Source organism: Salvelinus alpinus, chromosome 17 (genome assembly GCF_045679555.1).
Source record: "Salvelinus alpinus chromosome 17, SLU_Salpinus.1, whole genome shotgun sequence".
In the NCBI taxonomy this organism is placed as follows: Eukaryota; Metazoa; Chordata; class Actinopteri; order Salmoniformes; family Salmonidae; genus Salvelinus; species Salvelinus alpinus.
Genome location: NC_092102.1, coordinates 13,748,267 through 13,771,548, shown reverse-complemented (window position 1 = coordinate 13,771,548; position 23,282 = coordinate 13,748,267). Strand labels below are relative to the sequence as shown.

The following is a 23,282-nucleotide window of genomic DNA, read 5'->3' as shown; positions in this document are numbered from 1 at the left end:
CTTCAAAATGTCAGACACCTGCACAGAATGTGTGCCCATCAAACATACTTGGTGAAACCAGGCCAGCTCAGCAGAATGATATCTATAGTTTGCTTGGTGAGTAAACGCCAGACTATTTGCATTCCCCCCCTCTTTTACGCTACTGCTACTGTTATTATCTATGCATCATCTAAACATATCACTTTAATAACTCTACCTACATGTGCATATTACCTCGACTAACCGGTGCCCCCGCACATTGACTCTGTACCAGTACCCCCTGTACATAGCCTCGCTATTGTTATTTTACTGCTGCTATTTAATAATTTGTTACTTTTATTTCTTACTTTTTTGGGGGGGCATTTTTCTTAAAACTGCATTATTGGTTAAGGGCTTGTAAGTAAGCATTTCACTGTAAGGTCTACTACACCTGTTGTATTCGGCGCATGTGACAAATAGATATTTTTACCTTGAGCAGGGCTTCCATCATCCCACAGGAGACCAGGGCCTCCCCCCCAGCGTCGTAACTAGCCAGGTGGTAGAGGAAGGAGAACAGCGCCGTGGCAAACTGGTGCGGGTACGGCTCCATCAGAGGGTCTGAGGAGACAACCACAACAACAGGTTACAGAGGGGACTAGCTTCCATCAGAACACTGAAGCCAAGAGCAGGAACAGGGTGAAACTCCCAAACACACGTCGCCTAAATTGGCTAAGGATAGAAACCCACCCTACCTATGACCTTAATTCTACATCTCCTCTAGAACTGTATGGGCATCTCCTTTCAGAACGGTCTAGAAAGAATTTAAATAGACATTCCACAGTATGTCTGTGACTCACCGATCATGGCCTGTATGCAGTTGCGCACCAGTACAGGCAGGAAGCCGTGGTAGGAGGCTGTGCCGGTGCAGTCGATGATGTTGGACAGCTTGGGTGTCCTCTCAAGGTGCACAATGGACGTTAAGGTGCGTAAAGACGCTGCCTTTATGTCCTGTTGAGAGAGACAGGAGGACTCATGAAAAAGACTACTACATATACCATTCAGGGTTCCCACTCAAATCACATTTACTCTGTTTTATGACTGGGGAAACTCTTCAGGGACGTATACAACGCCGAGACAATAGTGATCGTATTATAATTTAATTCAAAAATCATTGGCCAAAAATGTACTACACATATCAACATCATATTGTTAATTGTCAACATCACAATCTTGTATAAATCACATAAATACTTAATCAACAACATCGACCATTCAGGGTAACATCGTACACACGCCACGTGATCGCAGTCACAATATCGGGCTCCAATTTCACACCTACTATGGTATTGTGACAGTAGTAGAGCGGACACGAGGGGAGAGGGAGAAGGGGAGCGAGAGAGACAAAAAGGTGCAGCTTACCACGAGCTGTTTATCTGTAATCTGTAGCACGTCCACCAGCTCCTCTATCAAGCCGTTGTAGAGAATACTGTTGGCAGACTCCTGGAGTGCATTGGAGTACACTGGGGAAACCGACACCGCCATAACACAATTAAGTTAGCGAAGGTATTTCAAAAGAATCATTGACATGAAATGCCTGATGAAAAGCATTGGCTTCATTGATCCGCAGCTACAACACAGACCAACACAGACACCAGCAAACATCGGGAACACTGAGACACGAGTACTGACGGGACGATTTGGCACTGAACAAGGTGATGGAAACTGTTGAATTATATTGAGCTGGCAACTCAATATCGGGACTGCAGATGAGAATTGGCCATGTAGCTCCAATCTGGTACATTGTACGTGATCTGGGTGAAATAAACACGCTTACCCAGGATAGAGATGGCGTGGAGCCTGGCTTGTACAGCTTGTAGTCTCTTCTTGTGGTTGGAGAAGCCGTGGGCCAGTCTGATGTGCGTGAACAGCAGGGTCTGCTTGTCTTTAGGGATGTTGTACATCACCGTCAGAGACTCCATGATCTCACTGGGACTCTCAGAGATCTGGAAACACCACAGGGAGGTTGGGTGAGCAGGACAAGATAGAAAATCAGAAATCCGAATTTTGGCTGGGGTAATATGTCAGTTTCAATTATATGAATGTACGATAAATGTCAGAAAAGGAATTCATGATCAGGAAGAAACACATTCCTGGTGGACTTAGTCCCAAAACAATTAAAAGGGTACAATAGACTAGTCCTCGCAATCTTTGGTTAAATTCATTATATGCACTGAGAAAATAGACAACATTTGTCCCTTACCTTGTCGAGCTGTTCAATGTGAATGTAGTGTAGTGTGTTACTACTGGTCTGTTGTGGGGAGAGAAAGTTCACAAATGGTCAATCAATCCACTCATAACAAAACATAGCCTAACAAGACCAGGGACATACATTAGTTGCACATTAATATTTGTTTTCTGGTAAGGAAAGGTGTCCGTCTTTACCTTCCTCTCCACTTTGACCTCGGGGCCAGGTTCAGCATAGAACTCAAAGTGCAGTGTGGTGGCACTGGGAGGGTACTTCTGCTCAGAGAGACGCCAAGAGAGAGGAGAGGGGTGAGGTTGGGGGTAGGAATCACAAGTCAAAGAAAAATGTAATCACTACAAAGCAAATTAGCCAATTGTGTGGAGACGGCAAGCTTTTATAGATTGTGACAATGACAAAGTGTGACGCTCACCGTCATAGCCAGGTCCCTGCAGCACTCTGCCAGGCCGAAGCCATTCTCCTTTCCTCCCCAGCTCTACACAGGGAACATCACAGACATCAGAACAGCAACTCCTACAACTTTATAGTCTAAATATCAAGGCAGGGCACATACATTGGGGACACTACCTTCCATATTGTTAGTAGTTGGTTTTTAAATACAACATAGGCTATGGCTTGCAACAGTAAAACTGAACGCGAACGAGAAAAGGCTAAGTCACTCCTTCAGTCCAATTTAAAAAGCCTTAACACATTGACAATGGTCTACCTACGACACCCATAAAGTACCATCAGCCCGTTGGGCTAAAAGAGATCCTAATAAACATGTTTGTTTAATTCTGACACCCGTACCTCAGCCAGATGTTGTAGGCGTGCCAGCAGAGGGGTCCTCTTGTCAGAGCCCAGTCTGGTGATGTAGTTGGAGCGTTTACTGAACACGTAGAGGAGGTTCAGCACAGACAGAACAACCTGCATGTCACACGATGCTAACAGGGTGGTCAAGTGCTGAGAGGGAGAGTGAGATCAAGAGCGAAAGAGCGAGAAAGAGCAAAAGGGGGACAGAGGGTTAATAAAGTGAGACTGATTGGCTCATTCCATCATGGTTTGTGACAGGTGCATCACCCAGAGAGGAGAATTTATTCACTTAACCTTTATTTACTTAGGATATGTTATTGCAATGAGTCTCCTAGATCATTTTCCAAAGGCACCCAAAGCAACATTGAGTAGACCCTCTAGCAAAAATAACTGTCAATCTCTAAACCAATAACGGTCAAACTCTTAGGCAGGGGAATCCCAACAGAGCTGGGCAGGGAGGCCTACTTTACCCATACAATGGGAGGGGAAAAAGTGCGTAGTCAAGGGAGGTAGAGGTGGTACTACCTCTATGGAGCTGTAGAGGTGCCTGGAGAAGCTGTACTCAATGAGCAGGGCTGTGAAGTTGAGCACGGCCAGCAGTAAGGCTTTGAGCTGCCCGTTGTCCGGCCGGTCACAGACCAGCAACCACGACATGTTCTCCACCGTCTGGCCCGCATCACACAGGATCCCATCGAAACGGTCCAGCAGGTCAACCCAGTGGTAAAGCTCACACTGAAGGGGTGGGAAGACGAGAGAGGCCGGTAAGGACTCAGGGGGTCACTTTAGATAGAGGCCACGTTCTGCTGATTGAGCGTTAAACACCAAGGCCACGTTCCGCAGACAAATGTTGTGGAATGCTGCTGATAGAATTGTTATGAATATAGCGGACATGATTCCTTATTTTACATTAGAGAAAATGTTGTTCTACATCATATATTCACATCGGAAAATCACACAATATTGTGCCCTGCTGAGCGCAGCCGAGGTGAATAAGGATATGTCCCTGGTGACCCCAAAATCTGGGTAATGTCAGTTAAATACAGAGATGGAAGGTTTCCCAGACCAGATTAAGCCTGCTCGTGGATAAAAAAACATTTACATTTACGTGATCAGATAAGGTACTGCCTCTAAGATAACGTGATCTAATACAAAGATAATGAACGTCACCCAGAGGACATTAAATAATTTACTAAGTGTCTCTCCCTCCTGCTCACCTTGCCAATATTCCAGGTCTTGATGTGCTGCAGCTCCAGCAGTAGTTGCTCGTCGCTGCATCCCTTGAGCTTCTCTATGAGCGTCCTGCAGTCCGCAGGCTGTGAGAATGGGAGAGAGAAGGTTGGAGGGTGGTAGAGAGAGAGAATGCGCGAGAGAGAGGGGGATTAGAGAGTGGTATAGGGAGGGGGGATAGGGGAGGGAAGGGAAGATTGGAGGGTGGTGGGGGAGAGAGCGAAAAAGAAACCGAGAAGGCTGTTCAGGACATGTACAGTGCAGGGTCAAAAAGGAACTACAGACAGTCAGAGCCAACATTATTACGCATACGCACAGCTTCTGTTGGGGTTTTCTTTAACTTGCTTCTGTCGACCTTCATTGTCGCTAGTTTCTAGCTGATGCTCCTGTTGGGAACAGTAGGATAGATTAGCATGCAGCCTGTAAGGAAACAATGAATGTGTATGTATGGAATCTGCTGCTTGCTACTGCATGTCACACAGTTAGGCTACATCAAGTACAGTAACAGAATGAGCAGGGACAGTTTGCATGCTGGATTTTAGACTGAAACGGAACTTGTGAAATATAATCAAATATATGCATTGTGTGTTCAAGAGAAATGTAAAAGTCACACTTACAGTAAGTAATTTGACAAGACCCACTTAACATCATGTTTTCACAATACCTGAAATGAGAAAATAGTCATTAGCATTATGTAAACAAGGCATCATGGACTCAAAACAATTCTCTCCTTTGTCTGGGAGGGAATAGTGAGAATAGTTTCAAACACTTGTCAAAATGTGTTAGTTATGGTTAGACAATAAGAAATCATTCCTCCGATGAAAAAGGGTCTCTCGTCCAACACAATTCAAAAAAGAATAGAGACAGAGGGCCTAGCTAGACAAAATCAATTTGCTCAGTGGAGCAGACTCCAATCGGGTAGCCTATACCCAATTAGGTAACAGTCCGAATACAGCTTTGACAAAGAAAGCAAAATATGAGTTCAAATGTATAGGCCAAAAAGGTGAGGTGACAGTTACCCAGGCAGATCCAATCAACACAATATTGAGGAAAATGGTACATGTCCACCAATACTTCACTGAGCAACATAACAAACAGGAGTCATTTTCACACTCTCTCTAAGGGTGTTGGTCCCTTTCAGCAAATTTCTGTTAACTCAGTAAGGTTCGCTTAAATTTTTTGAGCAGTGTGAACACTCCAAAAGGAACACCGAACCCTCAAAAGAGGACCAGGAGCGAACCTAGACCATCTCGAGAGGTGGTCATAATTCGGGTCGCTTGAAGTCCAGGGTCCGGTTCCCTTTCTAGGGCAATGTGAAGACAAAGCTCCCCAGGTTCGCTTGTCATTGTTCCCAGACCAAATACTAGACTACTGCAACACTATTTCCCTTGCCATATCCTCATATTTGTGCCACAAAAGAGAGAAGATGAGGTGCATGTTCACAGAAAAAAAAAAACTTTGGGGATATTGATTAGCTATTGTCATGGATGCACAAAAATTACTAAATGTGTAGAGTTCTTAGTTCAGATTTAATTTAAATATGTGATCTATAGGCTAAGAGCTTCATAAGCCATTTATTCCATTGTGGGGTTTGAATAGTGTGAAAAGACAACATATTTGGTGAGAATCATAAGGTACAAAATCAATACTAGCTCTTAAAAGGGGCTGTAGCCTAAATTGGGTGTACAATTTTCAATTACAACATTATTTAATCTGAAGTTACTCTGCCATTTATTATTTTACATGTTAATATTATCTTCTGATTACAATTGTGTCTCATTCTTTAACTAAATGCAATCTATTAGCTTCCAAAACTTAAGTAGGTACATCTAGCTGTCCGATAACACGTTCTGATGGAATGGGTTGTCCTGCACTTTCTAAAAAATGCACTCTGGGTTGAGTTTATGTTGGAAAAAGATTTTGGTTCCTTTCGAAACTTAGCAATGTGAATGCAAAGAACATGGACCACAAAATAGGTGAAGTGTACTGGCAAAAGAGTTGAGACCCATTCAAAGACTAGGGCTGTGTGAATACAAATAATTTAGTATTTTTTTACCTCAAGAGTTCACCTTGAGGACTAAGATTGGTTATTTTAAAGATGACTGTGTGAAAACGATAGTGAACCGAACCAAACCGTTTAGGGTGTTAGAATACAACAAACCCCAGACAATCATTAAGACTATGGCTGTCTGCAATTGACTGGATTTCAGGGGCCTTATTCAGCTGGTTCTAAACATTTGAAAACTATACTGATAATGCTGATACATTCTTTTGATGAACAAGAGTGTATTAGCTATATTAATATACATTACAATATAACTACATAGCTGAAAGATTCCAACACAGAACGAGTCAAAAATATGTTCCAGTTTAATGTACTGAACCTGTCAGGGAAAGTGTTTCAAAAGCATGAAAATGTTTGCATTGAAATGGTAGCTAATGCATGTCCACCAAGGGTCAGACTCAACGTAACAAAATAAGCTAGCAATCTAGCCTAACATCAGACAAACATGATTGCTATTCCAAGCTAAAACGTTAGCAAATAAACATACACAAAGTAAAACAGAATCAACCGAATGCTAGTGAGGCAACTGTTAGCTAGCTAACGTTACTGCGGTAAGGAAATAACATAACGTTAACTACCTGGTGTATACTAACGTTAGCAATTTAGTTAGCTGACGTTTGTTGACTAGCTAAAAAACCGGGAGTTCCCTAGCTAAAGCGGCAAATGAGAAGAACACACAATTTCGCTGACAAGTTAGGTACTTAGCTAAACTTTGGTCATACATATGTATTTCATACCTCATCGAAAGAAAACAAGTAAATTCGCGGTAAACCAAAATGTCCGGTTGGGAGGTTCGCTAGCAGCTAGTTAGCCACTTGGCCCAAGTACCTAATGTTAGCCAGCTAGCTGTCCGACAGGGATAACTGGCTAACGTTAGCTAGCTAGTTCAATCAATATTGCTTTTTATGATGTCAAAACAATAGTCAATGATTAGAGGCTATATTAAACAACAATAGACGTATCTTACGAAGTGCGTGGTAAACTTGCAAACTAACAAGCTATACGTTGGCTAGCCTGGTAAAGACAAGAGATTCAACCACCACTACCGCGAGTATTTTCCCCATTCCTCAAATGGTTGAACACGCTGTTGTCAAATCTAGTGCCCAGCTCCAGGCCTCACCAGAAGCCCTTACTCTCCTCCCCTGCATCCTTACCAATTCACAAATGTACACATTCCGTAAACACAACACGCTAGCTGGCAACAGTCAGACCCGACCGGCCGCGAATTAATCTGTTTTATTCATAGATTAATGCGAGCATTATAGTCCACCATACCTCCTCCAATATGCGTGAGGCGTATAAAAAGCTGCTCGCACTTTACCGCACACGCGCTGGCTAGCCTCTTGGTTAGCTAGCCGAAACGTATATCTCGCTGAATCATTCCCCCTTACGGGCCTAACGTGACAGAGCGAGTTCGTGGTGTATTTGAGTTTTCGTTGGGCAAATTTACGTAGCTACCTGTGATAGAAGAGGGGCGTTCATTTCTCCCTCCCGCTGAAATATGTTAATATCTGTGTAAAAGTCTGCTGTATTTTTATTAAATTGTATTGTCACTGCAGAAACATTCAGGATTCGAAACCTGTGTGTAACTCAGTATAGAAATATATCATGGGGTGGAGATTTTTTTTTTCTTTTTCTAACAGATCCGTTTAGATTTTCCAGAGTAAGTTACTGTCATGCACCTTTTATCTAGCTCCTATCAGCAACTGGAAGATCTCAACAACCAAAATATGTCAAATTATTATATTTATCTAGATCCTCCCCCAACATTTTTTACACAACAAGTCACCATTCATTCATCCCATCATACATCCACCCTATAACTACTGGTACTCGGGTAGTGTTAGTTTCTGAATAAGCTGAAGCTACAAAACATCAGCAGGTGAGCAAACATCCTTTTGGCATTTTGACAGGAAATACCGTCTGTATGTATACATCTACAATTTAGTAACATGTATTAGATTAATACAATTAACAATTGTTTTCCTCTTCTATTTACCTATGCAATTACATCATTAGAACCCATCTCAGAAACCCTGCAGCAAAAAGGATAACCACATTATTTGACAGGAGGATTTCAGAAGACAAACGTTGGTCTCTAGAACAGTGTTCCACATAGACAAAATTGCTTTTCAATGTCTTTCTGACACCCAAACCAAAAGGCTTTTAGTTACAATCCATAGTCAAATGAAACATGTAAGAATATGAATGCTCTCAAGTGACACTAATTCTTAGTGTTAAATAAATATCCTAATAATACAATTATAACAATTGTCAGAGTTTAATAATAATTGTAAATGGTAGTAGTTCACAATACTACTACTAGTTTGTAAATACCAGAAACTTCTTCGGTTCACTAGCTCCATTTCCTCCTCCTCAGCATAGTTTTGTGTGGTCTCCTAAAACAATCTGAAAGCATAAAAACAAGCACATCTAAAATGGAGGATTGGACAGCTGGGATCCTGGGGGGACATTCCAAACCTATAGATGAACAAAAAACAACTAAGATTGAATGGTAGGCCTATTGATTCAGTGAGGATGAATGGTATGAGAGAACGGTCATAGGTAGCAAATGGAATATTGGGCAGATTGTGAAATTGGATTAATATAAATCTAAAGTCTCATGAGGTTTTTTTTTTGGCATATTAATAAAACATGGACAATTCAAATGATACTGAATAGTCCCAAAATGTCAACAATACATAATTTTACTATTAATCCAATGACCTGATTTGGCCTAAATCAATTAACTCCTCGTAATAAATTCGCGTGGGCTCGCTGTTCGGCTCATGAAACAAACGACCTCTCGCGCACAGTCAAAGGACCTGCCAATCAAAGTACCGGCAAGTCATGTCCAGAACTAGCAGCTGGTCTCTTTTCACATGGGTGTGGGTTTCTTGGTAAACTTTCATCCGCAATCTCGACTAACTCAATGTAATTTTCAAAGCAAAGGGAATCTGCCTCTTGCAAATGCCTTTACCCCATACAGCAGAAAATTCAGGAAACATGTAGCTAGCTTTTCACAGAACGCAAGCTGCAGGGTGTGTGTTGTGTGTGTGTGTGTGTGTGTGTGTGTGCCGGTATGTGTTTCGCGCGTGCACAGCGCACCACAATGCTCTTTCAGTCCGTGGTTAAATTAAAAATGGCGGTTCACACAGCAGAATGTCCGTACTTTATCCTAAAACGACGCGCAATTCAGACCCCTGCTTAGCACTATCAAACACACATCAACACTATCACTAAACTCCCAATTTAAACAATTCATCATGCTTTTGCTCAATGTTAACGCAGAAGTGCATAGAGATGCTTACCGAGATGCGTGTAAATTTCATTTCTCCATCTTGCACTAGCGTCCAGCGAGCTGGGTTGAGTTTGAATCTCGCGATAACGGCGCTTCCTATGTTAGCCTTCTGGCGAGTCACTCCCCGTGCCCGTCAAATGAAGCTGCTGGAAAATATTGGATTTTTTTTTTTAATGGACATTTCAGTAGGCAAACATTGAATGGGATCAAGCAAGCAGTGATAGAAAAACCTAATTTTCTTGGCTCTTCCTTCTTTCAATACAAACACTACAAAATGATCTATCGATGTTCAGTGCATTCCACATAATACTGTATGTGGGAGATTACTCTGATGGTCATAGCTGATGTAGTACTGTATATCAAACTATTGAATAATCTTGAATACCTCTTTGGAATAGAATACATACTTGAACAGTTACTTTATTGCCCATCTTGACACACACGTTGAGGCAGTCACAAGCAGCACCTCTGGATGCAGAGCAGTTTAGAGATTAAGTGCCTTGCTCAAGGGCACAATGGCAGGGAAGTGTACCTTGGAGCGCTGATATAGGATCAGTTTTGCATTTTAGATAATGAATAAGATTATATAGACAGGGGGACCTAAATAAACAATCTTTGTGAATATGAGCCCAGCCGCCCTCCGTTTGCTAGCATGAGACCTGTCTTTAGAAACAGTTTCTCAATAATTATGACATGAGTCAGACAATCATATTGAAACATACAAGACTGATGTTTTTAATTCAGCTTAATATGAAAATTCATTCAAGGCAAAGAATAAACACCTGACATTCAATTCAGTCCATGGAATACAAATGCTATTTAACTCAGGCTTCAAAATGTGATTGAGATTTTTGTGATATTTTTCTACTGCTTGTGTAAATATCACAATAATAATGAGCACAATAGATACAAAATAAAACCCTGAGAGAAATTGTGTGACCCACACTATAAAACATTGCAATGTAAACATTGAGTAAATAGCAATGACTAGTAAGAGATATACTTATAGTTATATAAAAAAAAATGGATGGCTGCCATTTTTATGTGCTCCTAACCAACTGTGCTATTTTGTTTGTAAATTATTTTGTACATAATGTTGCTGTTACCGTCTCTTATGACAGAAAAGAGCTTCTGAACAGCGATTACTCACCTCAAACTGGACAAAGATTTTTTCTTTAATGAGTCTGATGAAGGACACACTGCTATCGAGTCCAGGCCCAAATCCCCGTCATTAGCATGAAGACAGAATTCGTTGGCAGGTAGGTAAACCACCACTACCCTCTGTACTATTGGCCAACGTGCAATCATTGGATAATAAACTGGACGATCTACAATAGACTATCCTACCAACGGGACATTAAAAACTAATATCTTATGTTTCACCGAGTCGTTGCTGAATGACGACACATAATATAGAGCTGGCTGGGTTTTCCGTGTATTGGCAGAACAGAGCAGCTACGTCTGGTAAGACGAGGGGTGGGGGTGTGTGTCTATTTGTCAATAACTGCTGGTGCACGATGTCTAATATTAAAGAAGTCTCAAGGTATTGCTCGCCTGAGGTATAATACCTCATGATAAGCTGTAGACCACAGTATCTACCAAGAAGCCATCTATTTACCACCACAAACCGATGCTGGCACTAAGTCCGCATTCAACATGCTGTATAAGGCCATAAGCAAACAAGAAAATGCTCATCCAGAAGCGGAGCTCCTAGTGGCCGGGACTTTAAGGCAGAGAAACTTAAATCCGTTTGAACTAATTTCTACCAGCATGTGCAATCAGAGGGGAAAAAAACTACTCTAAACCACCTTTACTCCACACACATCCTCCTACACCGGCTCTAACGCTCATCGGATGTGCAGGGCTTGCAAACTATTATCATAAGGTGACTGCACCAATTTGTAAGTCGCTCTGGATAAGAGCGTCTGCTAAATGACTTAAATGTAAATGTAAATGTAATTACTGACTACAAAGGGAAACCCAACCGCGAGCTGCCCAGTGACACGAGCCTACCAGATGAGCTAAATGCCTTTTATGCTCCCTTCGAGGCAAACAACACTGAAGTATGCATGAGAGCACCAGCTGTTCCAGACAACTGTGTGATCACGCTCTCCATAGCCGATGTGAGCAAGACCTTTAAACAGGTCAATATTCACAAAGCCGCGGGGCCCAGACCGATTACAAGGGTAGTGTACTCAGAGCATACACGGACTAACTGGCAAGTGTCTTCACTAACATTTTCTAACACTCCCTGACTGAGTCTGTAATATGTTTAAAACAGACCACCTTAGGTAACCTGCCTAAATGACTACCACCCCGTATCACTCACGTCGGTAACCTGAAGTGCCTTGAAAGGCTGGTTATAGCTTACATCAAGACCATCATGCCTGAGCCCTAGACCCACTCCAATTTGCATACCGACTCACAGATAACCCAACGCAATCTCAAATCGCACTGCCCTTTCCCAACCGGACAAAATTAACACCTATGTGAGAATGCTGTTCATTGACTACAGCTCAGCGTTCAACACCATAGTGCCCACAAAGCTCATCACTAAACTAAGGACCCTGGGATTTGGAAAAGGAGGGCCGAACAGGCCCCCATTAACATTGACGGGGCTGCAGTGGATCGAGTCAAGAGCTGTCCACATCACCAAAGAACTATCATGCTCCAAACACCAAGAGAGTCATGAAGAGGGCACGACAACACCTTTCTCCCCTCAGACTGAAAATATTTGGCATATGGTCCCCAGATCCTCAAAGTTCTACAGCTGCACCATCGAGAGCATCCTGACCGGTTGCATCACCACCTGGTATGGCAACTGCTCGGAATCTGACCAAAAGGCGCTACAGAGGGTAGTGTGTACTGCCCAGTACATCACTGGGGCCAAGCTTCCTGCCATCCGGGACCTATATACCAGGCGGTGTCAGAGGATAGGCAAAATAAAATTATTAAAGACTCCAATCAGGCCTCCCGAGTGGCGCAGTGGTCTAAGTCACTGCATAGCAGTGCTAGCTGTGCCACTAGAGATTCTGGGTTAGAGTCCAGGCTCTGTCGCAGCTGGCCACGATCGGGAGGCCCATGAGGCGGCACACAATTGGCCCAGCGTCGTCCGGGTTAGGGAGGGTTTGGCTGGCAGGGATATCCTTGTCTCATCGCGCACTAGCGACTCCTGTGGCGGGCCGGGCGCAGTGCACGCTGACACGGTCGCCAGGTGTACGGTGTTTCCTCCGACACATTGGTGCGGCTGGCTTCCGGGTTGTATGGGCATTGTCAAGAAGCAGTGCAGCTTGGTTGGGTTGTGTTTGAGGACGCATGGCTCTCGACCTTCGCCTCTCCCAAGTCCGTACGGGAGTTGCAGCGATGAGACAAGACTAACTACTACCAATTGGATACCACGAAATTGGGGAGAAGGGGTGAAAGAACACCAAAAAAAATTAAGATAGACTACAGTCACCCAAGTCATACTGTTCTCTCTGCTACCGCACAGCAAGCGGTACCGGAGAACCAAGTCTAGGTCTAAAAGGCTCCTTAAAAGCTTCTACCCCCAAGCCATAAGACTGCTGAACAATTAATCAAAATGGCGGTGACCAAGAACTCGATGGTCACTCTGACAGAGCTCCAGAGTTACTCTGTGGAGATGGGAGAACCTTCTAGAAGGACAACCATCTCTGCAGCACTCCACCAATCAGGCCTTCATGGTAGAGTTGCAAGCCAAAAGCCACTCCTCCGTAAAAGGCACATGACAGCCTGCTTGGAGTTTGCCAAAAGGCATCTAAAGACCCTCAGACCATGATAAACAAGATTCTCTGGTCTGTTGAAACCAAGATTGAACTATTTGGCCTGAATGCCAAGCATCACGTCTGGAGGAAACCTGGCACCATCCCTACGGTGAAGCATTGTGGTGGCAGCATCATGCTGTGGGAATGTTTTTCAGCGGCAGGGACTGGGAGACTAGTCAGGATTGAGGGAAAGATGAATGGAGCAAAGTAGAGAGATCCTTGATGAAAACCTGTCCCAGAGTTCTCAGGAACTCAAACTGGGACCAGGGTTCACCTTCCAACAGGACAACGACCCTAAGCACACAGCCAAGACAACACTGGAATGGGACAAACCTCTGAATATCCTGGAGTGGCCCAGCTAGAGCCCGGACTTGAACCCGATCGTTCATCTCTGGAGACCTGAAAATAGCTGTGCAGCGATGCTCCCCATCCTGACAGATCTTGAGGGGATCTGCAGAGAAAAATGGGAGAAACTCCCCAAATACAGCTGTGTGAAGCTTGTAGCGTCATCACCAAGAAGACTCGAGGCTGTAATCGCTGCCAAAGGTGCTTCAACAAAGTACTGAGTTAAGGGTCTGAATACTCATGTAAATGTCTTTATTTTTGTTTGAAAAAATTTCTATAAAACAGTTTTTGCATTGTCATTATAGGGTATTGTGTGTAGATTGAGGGGGGAAAAATTATCAATTTTAGAATAAGGCTATAACGTAACAAAATGTGGAAAAAGTCAAGAGGTCTGAATACTTTCCGAACGCACTGTACGTCCAAAATAGATGGGGGTGGGGTCTAAGCTAACATATGTAATTGTTTTAAGATGGTGAAAACATGGATCACTTGTTTTTTTGGGACACATTTAACCCCTTATTTTTGTTGGCACACAACTACCTCCATACTTCCATTCGTTTGTATGGGTTGCCTTCACACGAATCTCGTGACACCTGTGGGGGTCATATTAGTTTGTAACACTAACATTTTTGTGAGAAGAATCGTTTTCAGGATGTCTCATGGTCTGACAAACACCTCTGTAGCTCGGCCACCTTCCACCGCAGATGGGGCAGGCTGACATATCTCTAGCTTAAACTGATGGATTTTAATTGAGATTTTTAAAAGTTGTTACTTAGATTGACGCATAGGTGCATCAATAGACTCTTAAGGATTTTAATACAATGCAAAATGTTCCTTGTTATATCATTACGATAATAGCAGTCAGAACCATCTTGAGAACATACAGGTTGTGTTACCCCTGCTGATGCATGCCAGATCATACATAAAATACCTATCCAGGTGTTGTATCAGCTAACCACATGTTACAGCAATCTGGTGCCTGACGGCAGTCGATGACGTGCACGCAACCATTGGCTGATGCATGCAAAGTCTGAGCAGGGGAACACGACCCCAGTGTTGCGATAGTGTCAACAATGATGCGCATTTCACAATCTGTTCAGTTAAGAAGCTGTAATGGTGTAGTAAATCCGATGAGTTCAAATACTATTTGTAATCTTTCAAATACTTTGAGCATTTGCTTTAGCCTGCCTGGAGTCCCAAGTTTGGTGGGTAGGGTTTGCACTATTTAGACTTTTTCTATTGGTTCCATTGCAACAGGCAAGCACAGCTAAATTATTTCAAATAGTATTTGAACCCAGATCTGGTGTAAGAGGTCTACCACAGAGAAAATAGTAATAACACGAACAATGTAACAGTACAGGCCCACTAAATTAAATAGTTGCACTATTTGGCCCCGTACATACTCAAATTGTACAACTGATGTAGAACACATTTGACACAAGTTGTGGAATGTTTTTCTGCACAATAATTATTATTACGGAAGCGATGTGGAGACACCACACTCTGCTGCAACCTTGGCGTTAAATTATGTGGTAAAGGCTATGGATAGGAGGAAGCACTGTGCTGCCCTGTTTAATGACCTATCGAAGGCTTTAGATTGTATTGAAGCCATTGGACACAGTTTATCATAGCGCACTACGCTTTAATACGGGCAATGGGTTGAGTACACATCACTGCATTCTGTATCTGAAAGTAGGCTGACACTCTTAAATGCCTTGTAGATCAATGCATTGCACTCTTTTTATTTATAAAGCCCTCCTGTATAAACTGTGGCGTACCTTACTTTATTGTTAACTTACAAGATACCAGACCCGGTCTCCCTTTGATCTCCACTGAGTTTGCTAGATCTGCTTTTTGTTTTTTTGCACCTTAATGATCTCCAATGCACTTTTAAAATTGGAGGAATTGCTGCCTCTAGGACATTTCAGAAGGCTAGCTGTTAGAGGATCTTATTACTACAGAATGTGTATATTGATATGTATTGTGCTAAACAGGGCTCACCTGGAAAAGTGACCTTGGTCTCAGCATTAAATTCTTGTCAAAATAAAGGTGAAATAAATAAAACAATGGTTGTGTAAAGACAAACAGTTGTATCACAAAATTATCAGTTGTATCATCAAATGCGTTTGTACATCAGTTGTACAACCTGAGTGTGTATGGGGCCTTTTTGGTACTGGTGAACAACTGCTGAGCACACATGAAATTGTTACATTCCACCTAATTACACTCATGACGTCATCGCTCACAAAAAGGAACTAACAAATGAGCCACGCACAAGCACTAATGCGAAACAAGTGGGGTTTTAAGAGGGGTTTTCAAAGACACTCATGGGCTGTCCTCTAAAAGTTGACTAGCAACACGAAACTGGGTCCTAAAAGACACCCACCATGAGTGCCCACTGAATTCGCCCCATAAAAGGGAAACCAAAATAAAAACCCACACCACTTTATAATATGGAGTTAACCAAAGATAAAAGGTTTTGAATTCACAAACTTAAAGAGGAAGACAGTCTAGCAATTTTAACATCTCTCCTGCCAACACAGATGAAACTAACAACTGATTTACAGGTGCAACACATCCTGACCAACAAGGATGATTCCAATAAGCGTGCGCCACACCCATACAGAACCAACCTATTAAAAAAAAGCCTGTAACACCTTCCTGCTTTAGTCAACAAGTATATTCCATGTACTTGTTGGAAAAGTTTGCTCACAACCAACAGAAAGCTCTAATTTCACAATTTAAATGCATCACTTTCTCCAATATAAACACAGAGTTAACTACCTCTCAACACTGCAACAATCATAAATCATTAACAAAACAGCCATTCATTAAAATATATATTTTTAAACGTGCACCAGAACACAAAACTAAAACGGACTGCGCACCTTTTTAAAAAAAATCTGAAAGTTGTCCTTACCATGGACATGTCTGATTTCAAAGGGAAACTCCTGCAATGTCCGTAGTAACTTAACTTGGGATTTTCTTCAGCACACATGGTTAAGAGAAATTGGTTACCACTCTTTGTTTTGGGCAAAGAACCAATAAACCTGCTGAAAGGTTAGTCAAAAACAGAGGTGCAAGGTGAACTGGCACTGTTCGGTTTACCCATCACCTGGCAAACGTGACAAGATTTACAGTAAACCAAAATATCCTGTTCCAGACCAGAAGTTAACCAAGATATGGTCATACGTCTTGTTAACCCCAAGACGCTCTCTTGTCGAAGCGTAACTAGAACGACAAATTGAGATGCACTGGGCCAATCGTCTTGCCCAGAAGTGGGGAACACCACTTCCTCAGCAGAACACCATCTCTGTCAACGTAACCCACACAAACGTCATCAAACTCCTCTGGATGTATCTCAGCAAAAATAATGAGGGAAGCATCTTTTCTCTGTTCAGCAATCAGCTGCTTCCTAGACTTTGAAGTGTCAACTGTTGGGACCCTCTTATTTCAGCGGTCCTACAAACTCACTCACATTTGGGGTTTTCAAAGGAGCGGTCAACGCAAGAGGTTCACCGAAATCAGGACCACACAAATCTCTCATAGATCGAACTTAGTGGGATTGCTGTTATCCTCCAACACTACACTTGCTCTCTGCAATATTCTTAGACATAGCAAGTATAATAGCACACGCGGAGAACTCCAGGGTACTTTTCTGATAACTGGAAGGACTGCTCCCACAAGAAGAAACGTATTTTTCTCTTTTATATTTATGTTTCAATTTAGGACACAGAATATGTCCTTTCACTCGGCAGTAATGACAAACGGGTTGATATGAAGCAGCAGTTTTCTGCTGATCCTTGTCTGGGGAAAAAGCAAAACCTCGTAGGAGGTAACTTCTCTGGATTGCTATTTGTAATTCTGTCTTTCATAATTTACGGAACTGTTGTCTGTATGCCTCTGGGAACAACTCTTAAACTCGAAGGATAGCAGCTTTAACAAATTCATAATCTGAATTTCACGGCCATTTTAGGGACGTTGCAATCCTCTTAAACTGAGTAAAATATACATCCGGCGCTTCGGAAGCCGGCACTTCCGAACGAGTTCAAACTCTGTTTAGGGTGCAGGATGGCCCGACTTGATTCAGAGTACTTCCAAGATCTATCCCTCTTTGGCGTGCTGCTAACTCAACTTCTTTAACTCGAATGTTATGCTCACATTCCTGTTCTTGTCTGGCTGCAGGTTCTTCTTACTCCATATTTTTTTTTACTGAATGTCCTGCTCAAACTAATTGCTGTTGCTCCAATTTTGCCTTTCGTTCTACCTCTCGCAGTTTCACATCTACAGGGTGTACACTACCACCTGTAGGACCCTTTTCACCATGTTTCCTCTCCAGGAGGATTTTCTCCTCCACCAAAGCAGTATCGATTAATTCTGACTACTGCTTTAGAATCGGCAGGTGCCACTTTGATGTCAATGTTTTGCAATGAGCAGATTCGCCTTTGTACATTTATCCAGTATCTCCCAAGTTGGGTTCCCCACAAATGTTCCCAATTCAGTCAAATATGTTTTACCCTGTGAGTGTTCATGCAACTTTCCACTGCTTTGGAATGATTTCAACGACTACAAAAAACCTGGGACAAGATCCCGGACGAGCCCCCCCTTTTGTTACGTTCCCACTAAGACAAACTCATGTCGTCGCTCACAAAAAGGGAACTATATTAAAATACCCAGACGGAAAAGCACCAAAGCGAAACAGGTGGGGTTTTAGGAGAGGTTCTCAGACACTCATGGGGGGTGTCAATTGAAAGTTAACTAGCAACAAGAAACAGGGTTCTGAAAGACACCCACCGTGAGTACACAATAAATTCACCCCAGAAAAGGCTAAATAAAAACCCACACCACCTTATAATACAGAGTTAAAAGTAAGCGGCGTTAACCAAAGGGGAGAACACAAGATAAAAGGCTTAACTTAAAAAGAGGACGACAAACGTCGGTCAAACACTTAAACATCTCTCCTGCCAACTAGAGCATTGGCTCTGCAGCTCTTAAATATTACCTGTGCCAGCACAGGTGAAACTAACGACTAATTAACGAGGCAACAGGTGCCACACCCTGACCAACAAAGATGACTCCAATTAGGGCGCGCCTCACCCACAGAATCAACCTTGATATCGAACGAGAGAAGAAACACAAAACCTGCAACAAAATGAATAACAAAAGTATATTCTATCTCCTCCAGGCCAATGCTTTTTACGTCTAACATATACACTGACACAAGACGAAATATTATTAATACTAAATGATAAATCAGGAACTTCATTATTCCATTATAACAATACATGACCAACTAAAAATTACATAATTATTACTGCATACAAAACTTTGAATATTTCAAACATTTTTCCAAATTACATGTATTTTATACAAGGTATGTTAAGCAATAACAACAAAAAGACTTCTCCTTTGAACTATATAAAAACAAAATTACAACGATGTACATATCAGAATCATTATCAAATCTCTCGCTTCCTGACTTCCTTACAGCACACTACAACTGTGTCTATATGTGTAGCACATTCCTTAAATAAAACACGTAATTCTACAGTTGCAAACAGCACCACATTTCCAAAATAGTATGCTACTTTTAACCAGAACGCATTGGGCTATGTTCAAAAGTAGTGCACTACAGAATAGGGTGCCATTTGGGACACAACCTACAACTGCTGGCTCAAGTCTATACTACTAAAGACTTGAATACAAACCATGGTGGATTTGAAAATGATTAGGAACCAGATTCTTCATATCATGACAGTACTGTTTTGACTGGGTGGCTATATAAATTCCAAAATATACACATCTAAAAACACAGAACTTCATCCAGAAGTGAGTTAAATGTAGCTTGGGTACCAGTATGTGACCTGCCACGACAAGGAGTGACATGATGGCACACAGACTGGTACCCAGGCTAAGTTAAATGAATACAATAAAAAACACAAGTTAAATCTTTCTTGGGGTCATTAGCACACCGAGCATTTCTTTTAAAATATCTACATAAATTCTGGTGAAGAGATCCCCTTTCTAAAAGGTTTGGTTGCTATCTACAAGAGAAAAGTAAACACCTGGGTGGTGAATAGAAGTAATAACCTAAGTTTGTGGAAATAAAAAAGTAAACTAGAGTCGAAAGTGAGTTGAGAACATAGATGTGAACACAACTGTAAAGTGGTGGATGGGAGGCAAGCCTACTAGCACATAATACATATAAAAAGCTATCTAAAAGTAAGTCATCCAAAACAACATGAGTTCATCTCAAACTGATTAAATAATTTCTAAAAATCCCATTTGGCTGAATTGTCTGGAAAGAAATGTATATTTTATTTACCCATTTAAAACCTTCACCTCTTTTGACTTCAAGCACACCCACATAGAGACCCATGTCAAGTGAAGAACGGGTCATATCATGAGTTTCATTATAAAATCAAAGAATTGTTTTACTATAAATCATCAACTACAAATTTTTCATTGTCAATTTGATGAATACATGCTTCTTGCATGTAAGTTTAATGGGTTAAATGATTAGATAGATCATATAGCAATTAAATTGATCCATACATGTTCAATTGATCTGAGCGGTGCATGACCAACTAAATGCTTACATGCTCCTCAATATATACACTACCGTTCAAAAGTTTGGGGTCACTTAGAAATGTCCTTGTTTTTGAAAGAAAAGCACATTTTTTCCCCCATTAAAATAACTTCAAATTTATCCAAAATACAGTGTAGACATGGTTAATGTTGTAAATGACTATTGTAGCTGGAAACAGCTGATTTTTAATGGAATATCTACAGAGGCCCATTATCAGCTAATCCAAGTTTATCATTTTAAAAGGCAAATTGATCATTAGAAAACCCTTTTGCAATTATGTTAGTTAGCACAGCTGAAAACTGTTGTTCTGATTAAAGAAGCAATAAAACTGGACTTCTTTAGACTAGTTGAGTATCTGGAGCATCAGCATTTGTGGGTTCGATTACAGGCTCAAAATGGCCAGGAACAAAGAACTTTCTTCTGAAACTCATCAGTCTATTCTTGTTCTGAGAAATGAAGGCTATTCCATGCGTGAAATTGCCAAGAAACTGAAGATCTCTTACAACGCTATGTACTACTCCCTTCACAGAACAGCGCAAACTGGCCCTAACCAGAATAGAAGGAGGAGTGGGAGGCCCCGGTGCACAACTGAGCAAGAGGACAAGTACATTAGAGTGTCTAGTTTAAGAAACAGACGCCTCACAAGTCCTCAACTGGCAGCTTCAGTATAGTACCCGCAAAACATTAGTCTCAACGCCAACACTAGTCTCAAGAGGAAACTCCGGGATGCTGGCCTTCTAGGCAGAGTTCCTCTGTCCAGTGTCTGTTCTTTTGCCAATCTTAATATTTTCTTTTTATTGGCCAGTCTGAGATATGGCTTTTTCTTTGCAACTCTGCCTAGAAGACCAGCATCCTGGAGTCGCCTCTTCACTGTTGACGTTGAGACTAGTGTTTTGCGGGTACTATTTAAAGAAGCTGCCAATTGAGGACTTCTGAGGCATCGGTTTCTCAAACTAGACACTCTAATGTACTTGTCCTCTTGCTCAGTTGTGCACCGGGGCCTCCCACTCCTCTTTCTATTCTGGTTAGGGCCAGTTTGCACTGTTCTGTGAAGGGAGTAGTACACAGCGTTGTACGAGATCTAAAGTTTCTTGGCAATTTCTCACATGGAATAGCCTTCATTTCTCAGAACAAGAATAGATGAGTTTCAGAAGAAAGTTCTTCGTTTCTGGCCATTTTGAGCCTGTAATCGAACCCACAAATGCTGATGCTTCTGATGTCAACTAGTCTAAAGGCCAGTTTTAATGCTTCTTTAAATCAGAACATTTTTCAGCTGTGCTAACATAATTGCAAAAGGGTTTTCTAATGATCAATTAGCCCTTTAAACTTGGATTAGCTAACACAATGTGCCATTGGAACACAGCAGTGATGGTTGCTGATAATGGGCCTCTGTATGCCTATGTAGATATTCCATTTTTTTTTTTTTTAATTAGCCGTTTCCAGCTACAATAGTCATTTACAACATTAACAATGTCTACACTGTATTTCTGATCAATTTGATGTTATTTTAATGGACAAAAAAAAAAGTGTTTTTCTTTCAAAAACAGGGAAAATGTTGAACGGTAGTGTGTGTGTGTGTGTGTATATATATCAAAGTATGAATAATACCAAATGTGAAAGCAGAATGCTGACTACTTCAGCGCTACAAAATATAAATTAAATCTATTCTGAATTATTAAGAGGACTGGAAAGGGGTATAGAGTGAGAACATGAGTGGATGACAGGTGCAGGTGAAGATACCAAATGAAAAAAAATTGAATTATAGATTAAAAAATATAAACAGTCTCTCTTAAAGCAGTCATGTCTTTCAGGTCCTCTTTAATTTACATCCATCTGTCCTCCATCTGTCCATATCCCCCGAAGCACCTCTCACAGGAGAAGCTTTCCATTGCGGTGTATTTTCAGAATCTTTCCTAGTCTCTGTTTTGCTGTTGCAAGTCCTTTCTTTGGACGTTTCCCTGAGATGGAGGTAGAAAGAAGGAATAAGGCAATGGGTAAGAAAACAGTTTGTCACATTTGTGAATCCTGTTCATTAGACACCAAATGGAGGAAAACAGACTGAAACAGGGAGGGATTATCTGGACAGGTAATTTTCATTTTCCGCTCTGAAATGTTTTCTGTTGTGTTCCCTAATGAACACAACTCACAGGGGTTACAGCAACAACAAAAAATCCCATGACTCAAACTTGAGTCGATCTCCGATTGATTTTCGGTGGGGACAAAAAAAAAAAAAAAGTAATGACCATCATGCTTTTAGGGAAAGAGGATAATTTGTACATGTAAACTGCAAGTTTTACCAATTACAGTCCTTTTCAAATTGGATAAAAAACATTTATTATTCAAATAATGAAAAAAATGAATCGATATGAAAGAAATGCGTCACAGTGACAGAGAAAGATCTTAAACCCCTGAACTCATGTCTATGTGCTGTGAAGTTACCAGTGTGTTTCTACAGTCATGACCGAAATGATTGGCACCCTTTATTCTTTATTAAGATGAGCAGAAATATAGGGCAGTGACGATCATGGAATTTTGGATGATGGTAATTGGTCAACCAAATGACCGCTGTCACCGTAATAACTGTTTGGGCGGGGGGCGCACATTTTCTCCTCTCTTCCGCAACTGACTGCATGTGCCGCCACAGAAATATAATTAATAGAATGGACGTCCTCATTCTATGATGGCATAATGGGTGGACTGGCAGCCATAGACCTGGTAAAGGAGTCATTGGAACGCAGAAGTTCCATTTACCAGATTGGAGAACATTCAACAAATCTGATCTAACATAGTGGATATTTGCCAAAACCTTAATGTTTTATGTACTGTAACAGGCCCACAATGTGCTTACTTCAGTCCAATTTGGATATATTTGCTATATAACATGTAGAAGTGACTACTAAATGCTAACTAACGTTTGTATAAGATGGTTAGCATAGCTAGCATACAGAAATGGTTGATGG

General features: G+C 41.6%; 2 protein-coding genes across 22 annotated transcripts in view; both read right to left on the bottom strand.

Annotated features, from left to right (window-relative positions):
* LOC139542193 (E3 ubiquitin-protein ligase HUWE1-like) overlaps positions 1–9,752 on the bottom strand; it is an 82,891-nt gene extending 73,139 nt beyond the window's left edge. For 18 of the 20 annotated variants that reach the window (XM_071347321.1, XM_071347331.1, XM_071347314.1 and 15 more), the window contains exons 1-14: positions 9,617–9,752; positions 8,643–8,714; positions 4,858–4,904; positions 4,557–4,626; positions 4,228–4,326; positions 3,539–3,745; positions 3,011–3,163; positions 2,634–2,696; positions 2,401–2,478; positions 2,219–2,266; positions 1,793–1,961; positions 1,378–1,478; positions 816–966; positions 449–576 (exon numbers count right to left, since the gene is read on the bottom strand). In XM_071347321.1, coding sequence (XP_071203422.1) covers positions 449–576; positions 816–966; positions 1,378–1,478; positions 1,793–1,961; positions 2,219–2,266; positions 2,401–2,478; positions 2,634–2,696; positions 3,011–3,163; positions 3,539–3,745; positions 4,228–4,326; positions 4,557–4,601 — 1,242 coding nt within the window. In that variant the 5' untranslated portion in view covers positions 4,602–4,626; positions 4,858–4,904; positions 8,643–8,714; positions 9,617–9,752. Of the gene's footprint in view, positions 1–448; positions 577–815; positions 967–1,377; positions 1,479–1,792; positions 1,962–2,218; positions 2,267–2,400; positions 2,479–2,633; positions 2,697–3,010; positions 3,164–3,538; positions 3,746–4,227; positions 4,327–4,556; positions 4,627–4,857; positions 4,905–7,459; positions 7,547–7,580; positions 7,728–8,642; positions 8,715–9,616 lie in introns of those variants that run through there. The other 2 variants (XM_071347315.1, XM_071347316.1) reach the window with 2 other exon arrangements.
* Positions 9,753–10,312: 560 nt separating this feature from the next.
* Positions 10,313–23,282, bottom strand: part of LOC139542192 (histone lysine demethylase PHF8-like) — a 30,134-nt gene continuing 17,164 nt past the window's right edge. For both annotated transcript variants that reach the window (XM_071347311.1, XM_071347312.1), the window contains exon 21: positions 10,313–22,280. In XM_071347311.1, the coding sequence (XP_071203412.1) occupies positions 22,192–22,280 (89 nt within the window). In that variant the 3' untranslated portion in view covers positions 10,313–22,191. The remainder of the gene's footprint in view (positions 22,281–23,282) is intronic.